Below are 23,499 nucleotides of genomic sequence, written 5' to 3'. Positions count from 1 at the left end.
TCAGTGCTTAATATTTTGTGCTTAATGACATCACCAAGGGGCTTACCCGCATTACATCACAAGGGACATCCTTCAGTCTCAAGCGTTGGCCTTGAAAATATATTCCCTACATAGTCTTAATCTAACAATTTGCTCACCAACCAAGTATTGTATCATCTATTGATGGCAATTATTTTACAAAATAAATTATTCTGGAGTATTGCCTTCTCATTTGTATGCAGAGTCACTACTTATTTCGCCCATTTGGATCAATTCAAACGAAAGGAAAGGGGGCCATAGTTGATCATTCACCTCTGTTTAGTAAGTTGCTGCTTTGAGAAGTCATTACCTTAGCTGAACTTCTCATAACTGGCAGAGCCAAATTCTAACAAGCACATAATGAGTGATCTGTGGGAGCCAACAATCATTTCTGGCTGGAGTGCCCTGGATTAGCCACCTGTTCATGTCAATCAAGAAGTTGATTCTGATGAATTTCTGGTTTCCTTCCACCAATGGAAGCCCTATAAGAAACCCGTTTGGAGACTGGAGTGCCATGTGATTGTGCGGGATGAGGAGGGCTTAAAAGCCAAGTAAATTAAGTTGTCCAGGCAGTTTCTCAATCTATGGCTGATACCAAATGAGAGACTCCCTCCAAGGCACACAGAAGGCTGAGCGACTTAGAAGGCACTGAACAGACCACTCTGGCACCATGAGATGGAGAACCAACCTTAAGAAATGAGGCCACAAAGTGGAGTCCATGACATGCAAGTGTGGAGAAGAACAAACCACAGGCCACCTATTACAATGCAGTCTGAGGCACTCCAAGTGGCCAGCTACTGGTTAAAGGACATTTAATGTAATGTCAAGTTTCTAAACTGTGCTTTTTAAAATACATTACAACTGTATCCTTGGTTTGTTCCTGATAAATAAAAACATTTTATTTAATGTACATTATTAGTATCCATGTTATTACCATCATGGAACTAAATGTAGTAAGTATAGGATATCGAGGTGGTAGTCTATCAAAGAGCTATCTAGCTTCAGCAAGTCGATTGTCCCTTTAGTCTTCAGACCATATCCTGAGATACTGTAGATGACAAATGTCCAATTTATCTCAATATAAAAATAGTGCACATCTTCTCAGGAATCTACTTCTAGCGTGACAACTGTCATATGTGTAGACAACAACTGCCTGTTTTATCCCACTGTCAAGGTAATGTGCAGCATAACCTCAGCTGTGTAATTTGGACATAGTTACAACCCTTCAGCCTATTTGTTTTAATAACATGCACAAATAATGAGAGCAAGGGGTGCATGTGAATCTTTCATTTCACTGGTATTAATGGAGCCCCTGGTGGTGCAATGGGTGCCAGTAGGACTGAAGGCTGACAGGTCGGAGGTTCGAATCCAGAGAGTGTGTGGATGACCTCGCTCTGTCAGCTCCAGCTTCTCATGAGAGAAGCCTCTCACAAGGATGGTAAAACATCAAAACAACTGCGCATCCTCTGGGCAATGTCCTTGCAGACGGCCAGTTCTCTCACACCAGAAGCAACTTTCAGTTTCTCAAGTTGCTCCTGACATTTAAAAATGGTATGAATAAGTCAGCATATTAAATGGTTCTAAATATTCAGAGTTGTGTAGATGAAGCTGTAGATTAGGGAGCTTGTTATTGAGTACCTTCAGATGTAAGGTGACCCTAAGACAAACCTATAATGAGATTTTCTGAGGCTAAGCATGTGTTACTTGCCCAAGGTCAAACAGTGGGTTTCCATTACCTACTTTACAGAGCCATGGTCCAATGCTCAACCCAGTATGCCATGCTGGCTCTTCCTGATCAGGAAGCATATATGGGAAAATCTTTAAGAGTATAATCCTCACAGTATTTGCAAATAGGAACTTCCATCATTTTGTTGTTGTTAGACTTGATCTGGTGCAGGCTCAGGTTGTCATGTGGCCATCTGTTTCTTTCCAACTTCTTCAAGGTTGAGCCCTTAAGGAAAACATATCTCCTCTGTTTGTGGTAAATACTTCTGCAAGCTAAAATAAAATTGATATAATCTCTGGTTTCACCTTCTAGTCCTCCCCCTTTGAAACTGATTGGAATTCAGTGGTTGACCTTTATAATCAAGTTTACACTTTTGACATGAAAAAAAGAATGAAAGGGCATTTTGTCACAGAAAGTATGCAATTAAAACCTCCAGGGTCACTTCTTCTGGGAAGAATGTAAACAATCCAAAGAAGACTAGTTCAAATGAGTAACTAAATCATTGGCAAAGCAAACTCATTCGCTCAAGTTTGTTTTTGGGAGAGCAGCCAAATGGGTGAAGCAACAGGGTCAAACTGATCCAATGTACAGTACTGGGTTTCAGTGTAACTGTTTCAGGTAACTGTTTCGAAAGACTGAGATGGAGTTTTCTCCAAGTGTTCCCCACCTTTTCATAGTCCAGTCAATGTTGTCATTAACTGACTCTGCTTAACGTCTAAGATCAGATGCAATTAGGTGCATTTAAGATATTAAGAACATATGCCATAATTGCTATTGTTCACTACTCAGTCTTTTTGGTATGCAAATGGCCATTCATTCATATCACCCTCATGTTGGAAACACGGCAGATCAGCCATTCTGTATCTAATTTCTTTGGAGAAATCTCCACTGAATCCAGTGGGATTTACTTTTGCTTGTTTGTTTTGTGTCAAACATATAAAGAACTGTGCTATTTGGTTGTAATCCGATGCATGTTTACCAACAAAAAAGCCCTGCTGAATTGAGTAGAACATATTTTTGAGAAACATGAATTGCATGAATAGCTGAGCTTGGGAAAATTGTATTTTGGGAATACAAGTCCCTGATCAGGCAGGAGATTCTAGAAGATACAGTTCAAAGAATGGTTTTCCAAGTTACTGATGAAGAGGCATCTACAGCCAGGTAGCCTTGGGATTCTTGATAAATCTTACGATCACATGACTTCTTTCCATAGCCAGGGATAACAAAGATGAGCTTGCCTTCACTTGGTGACAGTCAACTCAGGCTGTTCCCTTCCAACTCTGTCCTTTGAGACGAGACGTTCTTTTTAAAAAGCATTACAGACAAATATATTCTCACCTTCTCCTCATTTCCAGGTAATGATTAACTGAAGATGACAGGCCCTTGGACAGTGTGTTGCAAGAAAAAGAATACGCCCAAGAATGGATTACAGGAATTGGACCCAGTGGCAGAGGACAAGAAGGAAAAAATGCAGATGAAACAAGAAATCACCTTGTTGAATGGCATTTCTTTAATAATAGGGAACATGATTGGCTCGGGGATATTTGTATCACCCAAGGGAGTTCTGATGTACAGTGGCTCCTATGGACTCTCGCTCCTTCTCTGGGCCCTTGGTGGGATCTTTTCATTGTTTGGAGCACTGTGCTATGCTGAGCTGGGGACATCCATCATTAAATCAGGAGCAAGCTATGCTTATATTTTAGAAGCCTTTGGTGGCTTCATAGCCTTTATCAGACTGTGGTCTTCCTTGCTTATTATTGAACCAACAACTCAAGCAGTCATAGCCATCACTTTTGCTAACTACATTGTTCAGCCAATCTTTCCATTCTGTGAACCACCCTATGGAGCAGTCCGGTTGATTGCGGCTGCCTGCATCTGTAAGTACGACTGTGATCAACCAATGTGCACATTTAATTTCATTACACAGGTTTGAAGCTTGAATCTCTGTTTTATTCTGGGGACAAGTGGGCAAGAAAAAGATCGTAACTATATATTTCTGTCATTTCAGCAAAATTCAAGGGTTGGTGAATGGTTTCATAACTGGGCAATTATGGTACTGCAAATGGTAAGGAGAAAGGAAGAAAACCCTGGACAGATAAGACATGAAATAGTTAGGTAATGTTAGGCCCTTTCTTCATGGTAAAATTAAGGACCTCCCATTGGGAAACATCAGGAACAGTGTGACTCTTTGTGTTATTAACTAAAACTATCTATCAAAAGATGCATTCAAGGTCATCAAATAGCTGGAACGAGCTCTACATGCCAAACTCTATTCTTATCATCACAAGAACACATTCTTAGTTGTTGTCAGTTGGTAATGACTTCTTTTTTAGTGCCCTGTCAGTGGTTTAAGGTACATTACAGACCCTCAGCTTGCTTCAGGGCTTCTTTTAAATAATTGGCTACTAATCCAATCAGAGCTGGTTTCAGCTGTCGCAAAAATTTCTTTTTTTCTGCATTTGCCAAAGCTTTCTTGAGTGGTTCCAGCAGGAATAGCGGTATTCTGTTTTGTAGCCATACTGGTTGCATATGTGTAAGCCCATCTCTAACCTCATTTTGCCTTCAAAGTATCTAGTACCTGGAAAATCTCCCCATAGTCTGAGAAAGTCTTAGATGAAATAATGTAATAGGTTTTTTTTTTACGAAGAGCATACTGTGGTACTGCAGTGCAATTAAATCAATGGTTCCCAACCTGTGGTCCATGGCCCCCAAGAACTAAAATATGGTCCACGCCCTCACCGTTACTACACCATTGCAACAAGAGCAACTGGTCTCGCAAAACCCTCTTATAGTACCAAGGCAACGAGGATGTTGGGAGGGGAGAGGCTGACTACTCACGAAAGGCATGACAGCAAGCCTTCTGACTGCTGCTTCTCCCCCCCCCTCCTCTCTCCCTCTGAGTGGAGCCGTTCCATATTTATTTATTTATTATTCGAACTTATATGCCGCCACTCCCCTGGGGCTCGGAGCAGCTTACAAGAATGACTAAAATCTAACACAGTTTAAAAACAATTTAAAACAATTTTAAAACAGCAATATCAACAATCAAAGGCCTGTCGAAACAGGTATGTCTTACATGCCCTGCGGAAAGCTGATAAGTCCCGCAAGGCACAGACTTCAGGTGACAGAGTGTTCCAGAGTGATGGTGCCACTGCTGTAAAGGCTCTGCGTCTGGTTGCTGTTAGATTATTATTTGCTTTATTTCTATACCGCGTTTCTCAACCTATAATAGGTGACTCAATGCGGTTTACACAATATTAATTATCACAACAATAACAATTAAAACACAGCATCCAATAGCACACACACAACCATTCATACAATGCCTCGATCGCAACCAAGATCCAGTCTCATATCCTTATGCCGTTCCTATATTCAGTTTACCGTCATTCTGTGTACCATTGCGCTGATTAGCCAAACGCTTGCTCAAAAAGCCAGGTTTTGAGCTTCTTCCTAAATGCCAGCAACGAAGGGGCCTGTCTGATGTCGTTTGGTAGGGCATTCCATAACCGAGGGGCCACCACCGAGAAGGCCCTGTCTCTCGTTCCCGCCAGCCGTGCCTGTGACGCAGGCGGAACCGAGAGCAGGGCCTCCCCGGACGATCTTAATGTCCGTGTCGGTTCATAGGAGGAGATGCGTTCGGAGAGGTAGGTGGGGCCGGAACCGTTTAGGGCTTTGTAGGCTAATGCCAGCACCTTGAATTGTGCCCGGTAGGGAATTGGCAGCCAGTGGAGCTGGCTCAACAGAGGAGTGGTATGCTCCCTGAGAGCTGCTCCTGTTAGCAACCTGGCTGCCGAGCGCTGGACCATCTGGAGCTTCCGGGCAGTCTTCAAGGGCAGCCCCACGTAGAGCGCGTTGCAGTAATCTATGCGGGATGTGACCAGAGCGTGGACTACCGTGGCCAAGTCCGACTTCCCGAGGTACGGGCGCAGCTGGCGCACGAGCCGAAGCTGTGCAAATGCTCCCCTGGCCACCGCTGAGACCTGAGGCTCCAGGCTCAGCAATGAATCCAGGGTTACACCCAAGCTGCGAACCTGCGTCTTCAGGGGGAGTGTAACCCCGTCTAACACAGGCTGTAACCCTATACCCCGTTCGGCCTTTCGACTGACCAGGAGTGCCTCTGTCTTGTCTGGATTCAACTTCAATTTGTTCACCCTCATCCAGTCCGACACAGCAGCCAAGCACCGGTTCAGGACCTGAACAGCCTCCTTAGAAGTAGGTGGAAAGGAGTGACAGAGTTGGACATCATCTGCGTACAGATAACACCGCACCCCGAAACTCCGGATGATCTCTCCCAACGGCTTCATGTAGATGTTAAACAACATGGGGGACAGTATTGAACCCTGCGGGACCCCACAAGACAATGGTTGTGAGGACGAGCAGCTGTCCCCCATCAACACCTTCTGGGTACGACCCTCTAGGAAGGACCTGAGCCACTGTAAAACAGTGCCACCAAGGCCCATTCCCGCGAGGCGTCCCAGAAGGATACCGTGGTCGACGGTATCGAAGGCCGCTGAGAGATCCAGCAGGACCAACAGGGACACACTCCCCCTGTCGAGCTCCCTGCGGAGATCATCCACTAAGGCGACCAGGGCTGTCTCGGTACCATGTCCCGGCCTAAAGCCAGACTGTGCCGGATCCAGATAATCCGTGTCTACCAAGAATACCTGGAGTTGTGAGGCCACCACACGTTCCAGGACTTTGCTCAAAAAGGGAAGATTGGAAACAGGCCGATAGTTGACGAATTGAGTGGGGTCTAGTGATGGTTTTTTCAACAGCGGTTTTATTACAGCTTGTTTTAAGCTGGCTGGAATATTGCCTTCCCGAAGGGAGGCATTAACCACCACCTCCACCCACTCGGCCAATCCCCCTCTGGCCTCCTTTAGAAGCCAGGATGGGCAGGGGTCTAGGATGCATGTGGTAGCTCTCATTCCTCCAAGTATCTTGTCCACATCCTCGGGTTTCACCAATTGAAATGAATCCATCAAAATCGGACAAGCAGATGCTCGTGTTACATCCTCAGAGACTGCCGTTAACGTGGTATCCAGGCCAGAGCGGATCAAAGCGACTTTGTCCGCAAAGAACCGAGCAAATGCTTCACAGCGGGCCGTCGAGTTGTCAGGGTTCCCATCCGGAATGGTGGGGTTCAATAGCCCTCTGACAACTCGAAACAACTCCGCCGGACGGTTCTTTGCGGACGCAATATTGGCCGCAAAGAAAGCTTTCTTTGCCGCCTTTATTGCCACGGCATATGCCCTTAATAGGGCAACAAACCGTGTTCGATTTAACTCGCTCGGGTCCGAACGCCACACGCGCTCTAGTCTCCTCTTCCTTCGCTTCATCGCTGCCAGCTCCTCGTTGAACCAAGGTGCTGGTTTAGCTCGGCTACTTGAGAGGGGACGTTCCGGAGCAATCGTGTTTATGGCCCTAGTCATCTCCCCATTCCAGAGAGATACCAGGGCTTCAACAGAATCACCAACCGAGGTGGCAGGAAAATCCCCAAGAGCCGTCAGGAATCCGTTCGGATCCATAAGCCTCCTGGGGCGGACCATCTTAATGGGTCCCCCACCTCTGCAGAGGTTGGAAGGTGTGGTGAGTCTAAATCTGACCAGATAGTGGTCGGTCCATGGCAACGGAGAGGTGGATAACTCCTCAACACCGCCACCTTGCTCCCATCCCTGACAGAAAACCAGATCTAATGTGTGTCCCGCACAGTGGGTGGGGCCAGATACTTGTTGGGACAGCCCCATGGTTGCCATGGATGACATGAAGTCCTGAGCCGCTCCTCCTAGGGTAGTCTCGGCATGTACATTGAAGTCCCCCAGCACAAGAAGCCGTTGAGACTCCAATGCCAGGCTCGAGACCACCCCCGCTAGCTCAGGTAGGGAGACCGTAGTGCAGCGAGGTGGGCGGTACACTAACAGAATCCCTATTCTGTCCCGGTCGCCCACCCTCAGGTGGACACACTCGAAATTGGTTGACTGTGGGATGGGGCCTCTGGTCAGAGGGATAGAATTTTTATAGACCACCGCAACTCCGCCTCCCCGCCCTCCAGGTCTCGACTGGTGCTGTACGGAGAATCCTGGCGGACAAAGCTGGGTCAAATTAACTCCTCCAGCTTCATCCAGCCAGGTCTCCGTAATGCACGCCAGATCTGCCCGTTCCTCCAAGATTAGATCTTGGATGAAAGATGTTTTGCCGTTGACAGCAAGGTCTTGACACTGGGAATTTCCAATAGATCTTTGTCCTCAGAATGGAGGGATCTCTCGGTTGGTAGGGGGTGAGGCAGTCCCTGGAAGCACCTGGAAGCAGGGGTGTCTTGGTGTCTTCATTTTTAGGCCTGATCCTGGGGTTATTTGGGGTGCTGATTCAGAAAATTGCATTGGATAGACCATATCAGCTCCAGATTATTAAATATAGTTTTCTGTGGGCACACAGATGGCGACTACTGGATGGCATATGTTCTGTATCAGAAACTAGAGCTGATGTGGTCTATCCGATGCAATTTTCTAAATCAGCACCCAAAATAACCAAACCAAATCTAAAGTTGACCAAAAACCGATTCATAACCCTTTTGGTACTAATGTTGGAGAATGGTCCTTGGTCAATGTGGTCCTTGGTTAAAAAAAAGTTGGGAACAACTGAATTAAATCCATGGTGCATAGTACAAGGTTGCTCAGCAGTAAATGGCTGTTCTTTCTGCCAATACTATAAGTCTGGCAGAATCAGCAGTGAAAGAGGCTGGTAAGGTGGCAGTCCCTGATACCCCTAGAACTGGAAGATCTAAAGATAGTAGTACACTCTGGTAGCCTCAAGCTTGGACTTCTGTAATGCATTGTACATTGGAGTATCTCTGTACTAAGTACAGAAATTCTAATTAGTCCAAATTGGCAACTGGATTGGTTTTGAAAATAACCTAGAATTGAGCATATTACACCTACAGTATACTAAAATCACTCCATTGGGCAGTGCAAAGTGCTTGTCATTGCCCTTGAAGTCCTGCATGGTTTTGGTCCAGATTATCTGCAGGATCACCTTCTGCTACACCCCATATGCTTAGCTCTTCTGGACAAAGTTTACTTCAACCAGCCGGAACTCGATTGGCAACTATCATCTAGAGGCCTTTTTCATTGAAAGTATCTATACTTTTGTTCAGATTTGAGGTGTTAATTACACATTCAACATCTTTGAGGAAACTATTCTGTACATGTCAAGATTTGTGACAAAAATGTTTTTGAGCAAAAATTATGGTTTTTGTGCACTCACCCCCAAATTTTGAACAAAAACATTTCTAGAGTTTTTCATGATTTTTTAACATAGAAAACAATATTTTTATTCTAAAATGATTTTAAATATACACACCAGTTTTGTGTAAAAAAAATACTCCATGTATATTCTGCCTACAAAAAAATTCTGAAGGTGTTTTGGGATGTATGAAAACTGGATTAAAACAGGAAAATTCTTGCCTCTCTTTGTTTCTTTCTGGTTTGGTTTCCCGAGCGTCAGGAAAACCAATTTTAGGCCAAGAAATAAATTAAATAAAGAGCAACACTAAAAAACAAAACAAAAAAAAAACAGGAAAATTCAAGACAAGAATCAATCTGGGCCAGCCAACACCTCCCAACAAAGGACCCCCAGGCAGCAACCAGTCAGGTTTTGAAGCTGCAAGATCATTAAATGCCAATCAAGCTGGCCAATTGCAACATTCACACCTGCCTCAAGCAGACAAGAGTTCTTTCTCCCACCCTGGACATTCCAGATATATAAACCTCACTTGCCTAGTTTCTAACAGACCTCACAGCCTCTGAGGATGCCTGCCATAGATGTGGGCAAAATGTCAGAAGAAAATGCTTCTGGAACATGGCCATACAGCCTGGAAAACTTACAGCAACCCAGTGTTTCCGCCCATGAAAGCCTTCGACAATACATTCTTCCCTTCGTTAGTCTGTTCAGATATGCTTAGAAACTGCAATACTACCCATAAGCAGATAATTTAAAAATCAGTTATTTCTATATTGAATAACGTTGTTTCCATAGCTCTTTGTTCCTAATTCTCACCTATCGGTAACACATCATACTTGAAACAGCCATCCATTACTTGGCCTTTCTTACACACTCATTTTTGGTATGCATTTGGATAACTTTGCTTCCTTCTCCTGCTGTGGCTTTGCATCCTTGTTATATTCCATTGATTTCACATAACAACGACACAGAAACTGCTAATGTAAAGTTATCAAGTTAACCACGTTTATCTTATTTGTATTCTGTTTTCTTATTAGGCTCCCTGACATTTATTAACTGTGTCAATGTGAAGTGGGGCACCAGAGTACAAGATCTTTTCACATATGCTAAAGTTATGGCCCTTATTATGATAATAGCTGTGGGTCTGTATAAGATTAGCAAAGGTAAGAGCACATTTCCTATGGGTAAATACTTACAAAACTGAATAGCTTTGATAGTTATAGGATAGCTAAAACCAAAACGTTTGGATGATTTCTCTAGTCCTCCACATAAACCATCCTTGAGGCTGTGACCATGTGGGAAGTTATTACATCAACCATAGTGTGGGCATTCTACCATTGATATATGTTTTGCACATTGGGGGAGATGGTGGCGGGGTATAAGTAAAGATTATTATTATTATTATTATTATTATTATTATTATTATTTTGCCTATTCCCATCATATGGTTATCCAAGAGATGATGATCTTGTGAATGGACCCCTTGGACAATCACATAAAGTACAAATACATAGTAACTAATATGATAATGTGAATTAGCCATGGCTTCATTCTATAAAAACGCTGTTTCCTAAATGATTCTGCTGAGGAACACATTATTCTACAGAAAAAAACATTTAGCCATTGATTTTCCCTAAGACACCTTTCCCAAAAGCCCTTTAACAAGGTGAATGGCTAATAATGATCAACTAATGATTTTAATGATCTGGATTAGTGATCAGTAATGATCCTGGGTTGTTTTTTTTTCCGTGTCCAGCGTGACTTGAGAAACTGCAAGTTATTATTTATTATTTACAACATTTATATACCACTTTTCTCACCCCAAGTTGCTTCTGGTATGAGAGAATTGGCCATCTGCAAGAATGTTACCCAGGGGATTCCCTGATGTTTTGATGCTTTATCATCCTTGTGGGAAGCTTCTCTCATGTACCTGCATGGGGAGTTGGAGCTGACAGAGGGAACTCATCCACACTCTCCCCAGATTCAAACCTCTGACCTGTTGGTTTTCAGTCCTGCAAGCACAAGGATTTAACCCACTGTGCCAAGGGGAGCTCCATGTGATCCTTGATAATCTACATCCATTCTAGCTTAGCTGCATATGTATTTTACATGATGAGAGTTCATATTGGACCACTTGTATTGTTAATAACTGGTGAGGATGGTTTACTTGTATGAACTTTGCAACTTCAACAATAGGAGATTCAGAAAAGATAGTAGGTTAACTTTAAGGATATCTGGCCACAGAAGCTGACCTATGATCTTCTGTGACTTTCCTTTCTTTTTCTTTTTCTTTTTTTTTTTTTTTGATATTAGAAAATGACTACAAATTGATAATTTTCCAGAACTGTGAAACATGTAAGAACAGCAATCTGCAGTTCTCTATTCCTCTATCACAGAGGATTTGACTAGATGGCCCCTGTGGTGCCTTTTAGGATTCTACAATATAAAAATGATTTTTATCCATTCTTTTCTGAAAATGAAATACCCAACCACACCTATTTTATGTAAGCTACAAACTGAGCATATGTACAGATGTAAATGACCGCAGATTTTCACTGTTTTCACAGGAGAAACAGATAATCTCAAGGAACCATTTGAAGGTTCAACTGCTGATGCAGGATTAATTGCACTTGCTCTGTATTCAGCGCTGTTTTCCTACTCTGGATGGGATACGTTGAATTTTGTCACAGAAGAAATGAAAAACCCAGAAAGGTATATGCATGTATCAGGCTCCTTCTACACTGCCATATAATCCAGATTATCAAATCAGATAATTGTTTTGAGTCTACACTGCCATATAATCCAGTTCAAAGCAGATAATTTGGATGTTATATGGCAGTGTAAAAGGGGGTCTCAAAGAACCATTCTTGCATTAAATGCTTGCTTACAGTTTATGGGGACATCTGTAGACCTTTTCAACAATATTTGCATATGGAAAAATGTATGCACAAGTGACTATATTATTGTCCTTCAGTCTTTTGCAAATAACGTGTTATATTTTTTTAAAATTTCCAATTTACAGGAACCTGCCACTTTCCATCGCAATTTCCATGCCTATAGTGACAATCATTTACCTACTAACTAATGTGGCCTACTATGTCGTGCTAGACATGCCTGCTCTGCTAGCAAGTGATGCTGTGGCTGTGGTATGTTGCAACTCCTGAACAGTTAGTGGCATCGAGTGGAACACTATGTCTACATTTATACATCATGCATGTTTATATCACGGTTTATGTTAACTGTGGTCTGTAGACACAATTCTCCCATAGATGGTTAAATAAATCAATTTCTGGTCTAATCCTCTCCCACCTATTTTATCATTTCCTATTTTATGGAAGACTGCTAGGAAAGGGTACCAGGAAGAAGCAATTATTGCAGATTTGGGTGCAGTGCCAAACCGGGGTTTGAACAAGCCAGAGTCCTAAGCCAATAACAAATGAAACAAATTGCCTAGTAAAACAACAATCCTTCTGCCATAGCACTAAGCCAGGCTGGTCCTCCGGATATTGTGGCACTTCAGTTCCTATAAGCCATAGCCATATTGTTTATTGTTGAGGGACCATTGAAGTAGAAGTCTTTCAACACTTAGAGGACCATGAATTCCTCAACTAAATGTACTTACTTACTTACTTACTTACTTAGGCAATCCCTCGTTGTCCGAGTATGGTGGCCTTCTGAGTGTAGGGTCTTGGTGGTGGGTTCGTAGGTGACTGTGGAGGCCTTTTCTTGATCCACATATTCTTCCACAGTGAGGACATTGGTTTCCAGGTAGAAGGCAGTCCTGGTCGGGGTTGGCTTAACATGCCTTCCTCTTGACATGTTTCTCCCTTTCGTCCTCCATTTGTGCTCATCGAATTCCACAGCAGTGGTGGTCACAGCTGACCTCCAGTTAGAGCACTCAAGGGTCAGGGCTTCCTGTACAAATGTACAAAGCACATAATGGTCCCTTTTGCTGTCTATCAAACTCTCCCACTTCAGTAATTAAATGGGGGAGGGGGTAGAAATCATACAGTTTTTCAGGTATTGTTGATTTCATCTCCCAGCATATTCCTTTCACTGTTTATGCTGGCTAGGGTTTATGGAAATGGTAATCCGGCAACATTTGGCACTCGACATGATTCCTAGTTTGGATTTAATCCCACTTTTGAATCACAATGAATTTTTTATAGATATTGATTTCACTTTCTCTTGCTTCTTACTTACCCATTCATTGGCCATTTAGCTAAATGCAATGGAAAATAAAAATATCAGCATGTTGGTGTTTAAAATGTGTCCCACCCACCCATCCCCCAACCCCCGATGATGGCAATCACAGTGGTCAACAATAGTGTGACCTGATTTTGTGGTTTAAGATGTAAATCTCTATGACAGCTGGCTAACACTGAAACTAGTTGAACAAATATCTCTCCCTCCCTCCCTCTCTCTCTCTCCCAAACTCAACTGTAGACTTTTGGAAATGAAACCCTTAGCTATGCAAAGTGGATCATCCCAATTGCAGTGGCCATGTCTTGTTATGGAGGATTAAACTCATCAATAATTGCAGCTTCCAGGTATGAGACAGCTACTGATGCTATACAGATGATATCAGTTTTTTAGTATGTGATTTCAATGAATAATGGATAGTACTGCCATTCCTGATCCTATCCTGGGATTGTTATCTGCAATTTCATTTATCCATGTCCAACAAAACATGACCTTTCTGTGCCTTCAGCACAACTCTGGAATTTTGTGGCCAGATGTCCCAAGAACATTGACACGCTGGAATGTGTACAGGATAGGTTGACCAAATGATCAAAGGTCTGAAAGCCAAGCCCATTTAGGAACAGCTTGGGGCATGGTTATCTTGGAGGGAAAAAGGGCTGAGAGGAAACATGATACCCGTGTTTCAATATCTGAAAGGATGTCACATTGTGGAAGGGGCGGGACAAGCTTGTTTTCTGCTACTCCCAGGGAAGATGTCTGGGAGCGACTGTGGGTGCATCTACACTGTAGAACTAATGCAGTTCAACATTACTTTATTTTCCAAGATTCAATACCATGGAATCATAGGAGTTGTAGTTTTATACGATCTTTAGAATTCTCTGCCCAAGAAAATTGGTGCCTCACTAAACTACAACACCCAGGATTCCATGGCATTAAGACATAGCAGTTAAAGTGGCATCAAACAGCATTAATACAACAGTGTAGATGTGCCATAAGGCCTGGTGCAATGGATTCAAACTTCAATAACAGATTCCACCTAAACTTATGAAATAATTTACTGATGATAGGAGTTGTTCAATTGTGGAATATGCTGGGCTGGAATGTGGTGAAGTTGCTGGAGGTTTTAAACCGAGATTGGATGGCCATCTGACAGGAGTGCTTTGTATTCTATTCATGGAGGGAGGGGGATCAAACCGGATGCCTTTGTGATCTTATTTAATTCTATAATTCTAACAAGTCCTTCATTTCAATAGGTTTGGCAATATCCACATTTAGAGACTGAGTGAATGAAATTGGTAGTAGTTTTCATACTCCAGTCTGCTTCTGAACCCAGTAGACTTTGTTTACAGAAGCTTAGGATACCAACTTTGTTCTTTCTGTTAGTCTCCTTAAGGTGCTAAAAGATCCTTTTGCATAGTTGTTTTAATATATTATCTAAGTAACTGGTGTAGAAGACAAAGCAGCATTGTTAAGCCAGTTAGATAGCAAGATAGTCAGTCAGCAAGTTTCACCATGAAAGGCAGCACTAAATGCTTCAAATAAATGCAATACATTTTGGCCTGAACAGCAGCAGATCAGCTTGGTGAATCAAGGTGTGATGGAATGTTCTTAAAAGCACACTGCCACCTTGTGGTCCATTTAAAAACTCATCTCTAGCTTATCCTTAGGATAATGGAAGAATGCAGGGAGTTTCAGAAAAAAACATCTATTTCTGTTTTATTGACTATTCTTTAGCCTCTGACTGTGTGGATCATAATAAATTGTGGCAAGTCACCTTGTCTATCTCCTGAGGAATCTGTATAACAATCAAGTAGCTATGGTAAGAAGAGAACGCAGAACAACAGACTGGTTCAAGATTGGGAAAGTGGTACGACAGGAGAGTATACCCAACTTATTCAACTTGCATACAGAACACATCACGCAATGTGGGGGGCTTGATGAATCCAAGCCTGGAGTTAAAATTGCTGGAAGAAACATTAACAACTTTAGATATGCAGATGATACCATTTTGATGGCTGAAAGTAAGGAGAAGCTGAGGAGCCTTATAACCAAGATGAAATAAGAAAGTGCAAAAGCTGGATTGCAGTTAAATATCAAAAAACCAAGATTATAGCAACCAGACTGATAATTGGCAAATAGAGGGGAAAAACAGAGTGCAGCCAGGAAATCAGAAGATGTTTACTTCTTTGGAGGAGAGCAATGACCAATCTCAATAAAATAGTGAAGAGTAGAGACATCACACTGGCAACCAAGATCCGCATAGTAAAAGCAATATTCCTCATAGTCACCTATGGATGTGAGAGCTGGACTATAAGGCTGAGCGAAGGAAGATAGACACTTTTGAACAGTGATGCTGGAGGAAAATTCTGAGAGTGCCTTGGACCGCAAGAAGATCAAACCAGTCCATACTCCAGGAAATAAAGCCTGACTGCTCATTGGATGGAAGGATATTAGAGGCAAAGATGAAGTGCTTTGACCACATAATGAGAAGACAGGAAAGCTTGGAGAAGATAATGATGCTGGGGGGAAAGGAAGAGGAGCTGACCAAAGGCAAGATGGATGGATGGTATCCTTGAAGTGACTGGCTTGACCTTAAAGGAGCTGAGGGTGACAACGGCCAACAGGGAGCTCTGGCGTGGGTTGATCCAAGAGGTCATGAAGAATTGGAAGTGACTGAATGAATAAACAACAACAAAGCTAAAGTCTTTTATAGTCAAACATACACTTACAACAAGGCTGGGAGAGTATAGTAACCTATTAATGTTAATGAGTGCTCCTCCAAATATTGTTAGGACACAGCTCCCACCATCCTTCATCATTGGCTATGTTGAGTAGGGCTAATGGGATCTGAAATCTGACAGCATCTGGAGAACCACATTGCTTATCCTGATTTGCTTCAATTTTTGACAGTGTTGTCCATTATGAGAACTAATCACACAAGCTTTTAATTGTTTCCCAAAGACTTCATGAACCAGGAGGGGCAGGAGAAATATAGTGATGGTTTGTTCTGCTGCTTCTAATAACTTATGGGATGAAAGGAAATGTTCTCCATAATTCAGAGCTTTTCAAACATTTCATGTTAGTGACACACTTTTTCGACATGCATCCTTTTGTGTCATAGTAATTCGGGTTTACTAGCAAACTAAGGTTAAACTAATCTCTTATAAGAGATATGGACACATACATACAAAATGAAATGTATGGGGATACAGCATATCTCATGAAAACTTTTAATTTGTATTTTTTTTAAATATATGATTTCACATAGACTCCAAAGTTTCTTGTTACATTTATATGATACACGTACTCACTGCAGCCAATGCACTAATGTGTTGCAACACATCGTTTGGAAAGCTCTGTCCTAGCTACTTCACATCATTGTAATGCCTCTCCACTGAAGTTTCTATAGAAACCCATGAGGGTTTTAACCTCATTTCTCCATTTTATTCATGGAACATTGGTACAATCAGATCATATACCAGCTTGTTTTTAGAACAAGGTTACGGAAGGGCAACTGTCTTTGAAGACAGTAACTGCTCTGAACATATTCATAAATAACATTAGTAGCATATTATCCTAGATCTACTCTATGTATACTAACTGTATGTTCATTTTTGGGTCAAATTGAAAACATTGGTATTAACCTTTAAAGCCCAAAATCAGTTGGGGGCAGGCTACCTTAAAGGTTATCTTGTCTACCAAATCTTTAATATAATATCAAGATACAGATACCCAAGTAAATGGTGTGACAATGATGGATAATACTAGTGAAGGTGTTTTGGTGGTGACACAATAGTTGAAAACCTTGTACAAAGAGGCTTGCCTGGCATCTAAACATTATAGTATTTACAATCTTGGTTGAAGTTATCTTCATTTCCTTGGGTGTTTAAATCTTAAGATTTTTTAAATGTTTTTGCTGTTCAAATGGGAATTTATAGAATACTTTTGTACAGGCATGTTGATATATAAAAGGAAACAATAATCTTACAGCTCAAAAGCTGGCTTGTCCATATGGGAATATTAGAACAACCAAGTCTTCGGATTTAAATAGTAATAGTAAATATCCATAAAATAGTAAATATCCATAAAAAGGATATATTTTCCCAGTGTCAAGTAAACAAATATGTTAGTGAGTTAGATGTTATGTTCTGTATCCTTTTTATGTACATGTATTAATGTAGTCTCTGGAATTTCATTTAGTAGGATTGTGTGCTGATAGACTTTCTTCACCTTATGACAGGCTTTTTTACGTTGGGGCCAGAGAAGGACACCTCCATGACAGCCTGAGTTTGATTCATGTAAAATGTTTCACACCTGTTCCTGCTCTTCTTTTTAATGTAAGTAAGAATTACAAGCCAAACATTTATTTATTTATTTATCTATTTGTATATGTGATTTACAGTACAATATCATGAGTACATGCTTGGAAATAGGCACATTGAGTTTACTCCCAGATAAGTGGGTCTAGCAAGACTGGCCAACTTGTAGTCCTCCAGATGTGGGATTACAGCTGTCATCATCTGTCATCGTTGACCAAACCGAATATGGAATTTAGAAAGTACCACCTGCTGAGGTTCACATATGCTCCATCATAAAAAGTATATCCTAATGGTAAGGGATCATAAGAGATAGCCAAGAGAACTAAAAGTTTCTCATATCTGATGTAGAATATCTGCTTCGATTAGTGTGGACAACTTTGTATTGGTCTAGATCAGTGTTCCCAACTTGTGGGTCCTCAGATGTTTTAGCCTTTGACTTCTAACAGCTGGTAAACTGGCTGTGATTTCTGGAGTTGTAGTCCAAAACACCTGGGGACCCACAGGTTGAGAACCACTGGTCTAGATGTTATTGGACTGCAGCTCCTATAATATTCACTAAACTGAATAGAGTTAATGTGAGTTGTAAGGTAAAGGTAAAGGTTTCCCCATGACATTAAGTCTAGTTGAGTCCGACTCTGGGGGGTGGTGCTCATCTCCATTTCTAAGCCTAACAGCTGGCATTATCCGTAGACACCTCCAAGGTCATGTAACCGGCATGACTGCATGGAGCACCATTACCTTCCCACTAAAGTGGTACCTATTGATCTACTTACATTTGCATGTTTTCTAACTGCTAGGTTGGCAGAAGTTGGGGCTAATAGCAGGAGCTCACCCCATCCCACGGATTTGAACTGCCAACCTTCTGGTCAGCAAGTTCTTCAGCTTAGCAGTTTAGCTCGATGCACCACCATGGCCCCTAATGAGAGTTGTAGACCAAAAATATTTGGAGAGTCACAGTTGCCAACCCTTGACTTACAGTCCATTATTCTCACCTTTACATTCTGTTTTATATCTCTTTAGGGTTTAATGACTCTGGTTTATCTCCTTGTGGAAGACATCTTTCTCTTGATCAATTACTATTGTTTCAGCTATTGGTTCTTTGTTGGGTTATCCATTGCAGGATTAATATATTTAAGGTACACCCACCCCAACAGGCCAAGGCCTATCAAAGTAAGTAGAAAAGTAGAACTGATGCTTTAAAATTAACATGTACTTGTAGTCTTGCTATTAAGATTGTACAGTTACATTTTCTTTGGTTAAAAGATCCTAAAGTGGCCGAAGTTGTTTCTGATATCCAGCTTATGCCAGCAAATCAGTTTAGGACTTGGATAAAGAGGATGGGGTCATGCTCTATAAATGCTCTGAACCACAGCCACATGCATATTAATCTTTGCTCTGGAATTTCTGCTTCAACTATCACTGTTCTGACCAGACACAGATGGGAATACATCAGTGATTTGCTAGCAAGCTCATAACTGAATGGATTTTTTTGTTTTCCTTCCCAGAATTTAAATATGTTGGGGAGAAGTTTGATCATGGCTTGCCCAGTCTGGCAGAAATAAGGAGTGAACAACTAACAATGGACAGAATGGAAACAGATTTCTTGTACTCTAAACAGAAGAGGGCTGATTTCTAATTTGCTTAATTGTCTAAATATTTTAAATGCAGAATGGTTCAGACATTTAAGTGTTGAGATGCTACGCCCTTAAAAATGTCACCAGGTTTAGTCTTTTGTCTTCCTATGAGGTGTATGGTGGTATTTATTTATTTACTTACTTACTTCACTTGTATACTGCTTTTCTCACCCGAGGGGGGACTCAAAGCTGTTTCCAACATATTTATGGCAAAATTTAATGCCTCACATTCATATAAAACCTAACCTATAATAACCATAACATATAATTATAAATTATATCATAAAGGTTTATGCAATTTTGGGCCAACCCCCTTCCCTTCCACATATACACATACATGAGTAGTTACAACATTTAGTGATCAAGCCTATTTTGAGCCTATTTTGTCCTATTTTAGCCATCATAGCTATCAGCCACACAGTGACATGAGACTGTAGTGAATTAATAAGAGACACTGAAATCTTATGTCTGCTGAAAGTAAAGTCACTTCAAAGAAATAATATTCGTATTAAGTTATGAGGTTTGGTATGTGATACCATGCTGTAATTTTTCACAATATTTCCTTCAAAGAGCATTCTTCTTTTTAATTTTCAGCTCAGCCTTTTCTTCCCCATTGTGTACTGCATATGCAGCCTTTTCCTAGTCATTGTTCCTCTCTACAGTGATACAATCAATTCCATTATTGGAATTGGCATTGCACTCTCTGGAATTCCTGCATACTTTTTGGGAGTCTATTTGCCAACTGAAAGGAGACCTCGATTTCTTCAGTGGCTTTCTGGTAAGAAACAATGTTATTTATTTAAATATGTATAAGCCCTATCCTCTCATAGAATCATAGAGTTGGAAGAGACCTTGTGGGCCATCCAGTCCAACGCCTTGTCAAGAAGCAGGAAAAGCACATTCAAAGCACCCCTCTCAATTCATTAGTGTCTCAAAATACTTCCATATGCATACACCAAAATTAAACAATGTACTGTTAGGAGTTTACATGGTATGGTGACCTCTATTCTGTCCTAGAATACATCCACTATTGTCTGATTTTAGGGAAAGCCAGCAGACCTCCAGGTAGTAATAAGTCAGCATCTAATTCTGCTCAGGAACTGCCCTGGATCAGCATGTACCTGCTGAATCTGAGGATTGCATCCTGTCACTGAAAACACTCTCCTCTAGCAATGTGACAGGTGAGCGGTGGCTCTCCATGGCTATTCCATTTGCTGATTTCAGAATGAGGTACCTGCATAGTCAGCAAGGAAGGAGGGCAGCAGTGAAAGGATGGGGATGAGCCATGCCTTCACCTGGCACTGATCAGCACAATGAAAAAATGATACCAGTGGTATCCATCTGGACAGTAGATTAGGCTGAAACAGACCCAATCCAACTGCCCAAACTGCTCAAAGCTCCAGAACACTCTAGAGATCCCTGCAATTTCCAGAGTTTCTCTCAGATTTTCCTAAAGCAGAAAAAACAGGTAAAGAGCAGAATACTCAAAATACTCACCAGAAGTTGCCATCATGTAGACATTCCATCATGTAGACAACCAGCCTGGATATGAGACAAGTTCACATTTTTTAAATTCATGTAGACAAGCCCTAAGAAAGGATATTTCTGAAAGTGTGGAAAGCTGCTGCCAGAGTTAATAATTCTAGTCTAAGGCCCCATCTACACTGCCATTATATGGCAGTGTAGACTCATATAATCCAGTTTAACACAGTTAATCTGCATTCTACAACTGGATTATAAGGTAGTGTAGGTCGAACCCAGGTCAACTATTTCTGTAATTAAGTACAAGGCAACTTGTTGTGTTCCTGTAATACAAAAAAATTAAAAAGTACTACATCATCTGATTTTACCAATATCCTTTGCAATAGGTAGAACCTAGAAAAGTTCCAGGCTCCCCAACTCACTTGACCTGTAGCCCTGCTAGTTTAGGGATTGTGGGAGTTGTAGCTCAAAACCCTCTATAAATAGTAAAACTCTATAAACCCTCTATAAATAGTAAAACTATTCAAATCAACAGAAGGATTATCATGTTCAATGTATTGTTGAAGGCTTTCATAGCCGGAATCACTGTAGGTTGACCTCACAACCTCTGAGGATGCCTGCCATAGATGCAGGCAAAACATCAGGAGAGAATGCTTCTAGGACATGGCCATATAGCCCAAAAAACCTACAACAACCCAGATTACCATGTTTATAATGAAATGTAGAAAATATTGCCATAAATTACAACATATTTACCACTCCTATAATGTCATCAGTTTTGTCTTACTGTCTTTTATTTTGTAGCCACAACCACAAAGTTTGTTCAGATGCTATTCTACTGTTGTCTGACAGAGCTGGACCTTGAAACAGAGATGCCAGAAACCAAAGCCAAGTAGATTGGCAGTTTCCACACTTGAAGCATCCATGTGGCTGGAAATGTTCTGTTGTGCTCTTGGACTGTGCCAAGGGACTCCACAACTGTACTGTGCATCATTTTGATGTTTCTTAATCTGTGCTACATTATTAGCTTTTCTTTGGTCTGATTACCAGTTTGTGAAGTCTTTTTACTGATTCAGTTTCTGGTAATTAAACTGTTTCGGGAGTTGTGGAGGGGTTTAAATGCATTATACAAAAACAAGTACTTGATAAGTGCTAAGGGTTTTCTTTTTTAGGTTAATTATAAAGGTAACTCAGAATTATCTGTTGGAAGCATATGTCTGGGAAATGTAAAATCATGTCAAGAGGAGAAGCTAAAAACATCCCTTCTACCCTACAAGGTATATGAACATATAGTATAAATATTAAATCAAGGGTGCTATGGCTACAATTTTACACTCCGTCATCTCAGAGCAAACCCCACTGAACTCAATAGGACTCACTTCTGAGTCAACATGCCAAGGATTTCAATTTTTTTTCATAGAAATAGGGGTAGATTCGTTTTATTCATTTAGATAACAGTAATCTTTACTTCTGAATCTATGGGATACAGTATTGTGGCAATATGTAATAGAATCAATGGAAAGATACTAATTATACAGTAAGGAAACATGTAAGAAAACTTGGTTAATCAAAATCAGCCGCAGTACACCACTGCCTTAACTTATTGGCATGGCCAGACCTACAACTGAGCGGTACAAGGGAACACTGTCCTATCCTTCACTTCAGGAAGCAAAGTATCTTTAGATAGGCTTTGCTTATTCCTTTTCAATTTACCAACATGTTACCAAGAGGATCGCAGAATCATACAATTGGGCCATCCAGTACAACCCGCTGCCAAGAACCAGAAAGATCACATTCAAAGCACCCCCGACAGATGGCCATCCAGCCTCTGTTTAAAAGCCTCCTAAGGAGGAGCCTCCATCACATCCCAGGGCAGAGAGTTCCACTGCTGAACAGCTCTCACAGTTAGGAAGTTCTTCCTCATGCTCAGGTGGAATCTCCTTTCCTATAGTTTGAAGCCATTGCCCTTTGGCCTAGTCTCCAGGGCAGCAGAAAACAAGCTTGCTCCCTCCTCCCTATGATTTCCCCTCACATATTTATACACAGCCATCATGTTTCCTCTCAGCCTTCTCTTCTGCAGGCTAAACATGCTCAGCTCTTTAAGTCGTTCCTCATAGGGTTTGTTCTCCAAACCCTTGATCATTTGAGTCGCCCTCCTTTGGACACATATTGAGTAGAAAGTTGAGCTGATAGCAACTCCTTCTGCAAGACACTAGGGGACACTGAAGCAACACCAGATTTCTATTATAAACACTCTGCTCTCCATATTCACTGGGGTTTGGTTCTAAAATCCCATGTAGATTACCAAAATTCATGAATGTTCAAGTCCTGTTCTCAATGACAGCATAGTAAAATGATGTCCCTCATACAAAATGACAACTCAAGCAAGCCTGAGGGCTTGTGAAATAGCAGAAGGCTACATAAGGCTATACACATCATTGTAGTATTCAATGTGTGGAAAAATCAAAGTATGCTTTTTGGAACTTTTTTTTCCAAGTATTTTTGAATTGTGCCCACCCTCCCAATACATTTGAGCCTATTGTAATATTGTCCTTAAGGTTTTTAATGTTTTATATTACAAAAAAGAGCTTGAAACTCAACATGGTAAGTTTAAGATTTCTCTTACGCAGAGCTGTAATTCTGTTTTACCCAAGATAAAGGAGTTTGTGGAACAATTAAAAATATCTATACATGACATTTTACTCCCATTTTTTCTTCTGAATTTGTATTAAGAACACAAAGCATAAAACGATCAAGATTCTTTTTGTTGTAGTCACAGTATTTTATATTACAAGCAAACAAATGCTGTATTACTGTATAGAATGATGATCTGCTAAATATACATATGTTTTGAATAAACATGGGTTTTAAAATA

The 23,499-nt window shown here is 41.2% G+C and overlaps 1 protein-coding gene across 2 annotated transcripts in view; it reads left to right on the top strand.

Moving 5' to 3' along the window:
- Positions 1–23,499, top strand: part of LOC132774967 (Y+L amino acid transporter 2-like) — a 29,268-nt gene extending 5,769 nt beyond the window's left edge. For both annotated transcript variants that reach the window (XM_067467367.1, XM_060775573.2), the window contains exons 2-10: positions 3,100–3,621; positions 10,024–10,149; positions 11,554–11,698; positions 12,009–12,132; positions 13,433–13,536; positions 17,430–17,526; positions 18,529–18,678; positions 19,737–19,920; positions 21,429–23,499. In XM_067467367.1, the coding sequence (XP_067323468.1) occupies positions 3,117–3,621; positions 10,024–10,149; positions 11,554–11,698; positions 12,009–12,132; positions 13,433–13,536; positions 17,430–17,526; positions 18,529–18,678; positions 19,737–19,920; positions 21,429–21,520 (1,527 nt within the window). In that variant the 5' untranslated portion in view covers positions 3,100–3,116 and the 3' untranslated portion in view covers positions 21,521–23,499. The remainder of the gene's footprint in view (positions 1–3,099; positions 3,622–10,023; positions 10,150–11,553; positions 11,699–12,008; positions 12,133–13,432; positions 13,537–17,429; positions 17,527–18,528; positions 18,679–19,736; positions 19,921–21,428) is intronic.

Source organism: Anolis sagrei, chromosome 4 (assembly GCF_037176765.1).
Source record: "Anolis sagrei isolate rAnoSag1 chromosome 4, rAnoSag1.mat, whole genome shotgun sequence".
Classification (NCBI taxonomy): Eukaryota; Metazoa; Chordata; class Lepidosauria; order Squamata; family Dactyloidae; genus Anolis; species Anolis sagrei.
Note: the sequence above shows the minus strand (reverse complement) of the source record. Positions and strands in the feature narration are given on the sequence as shown.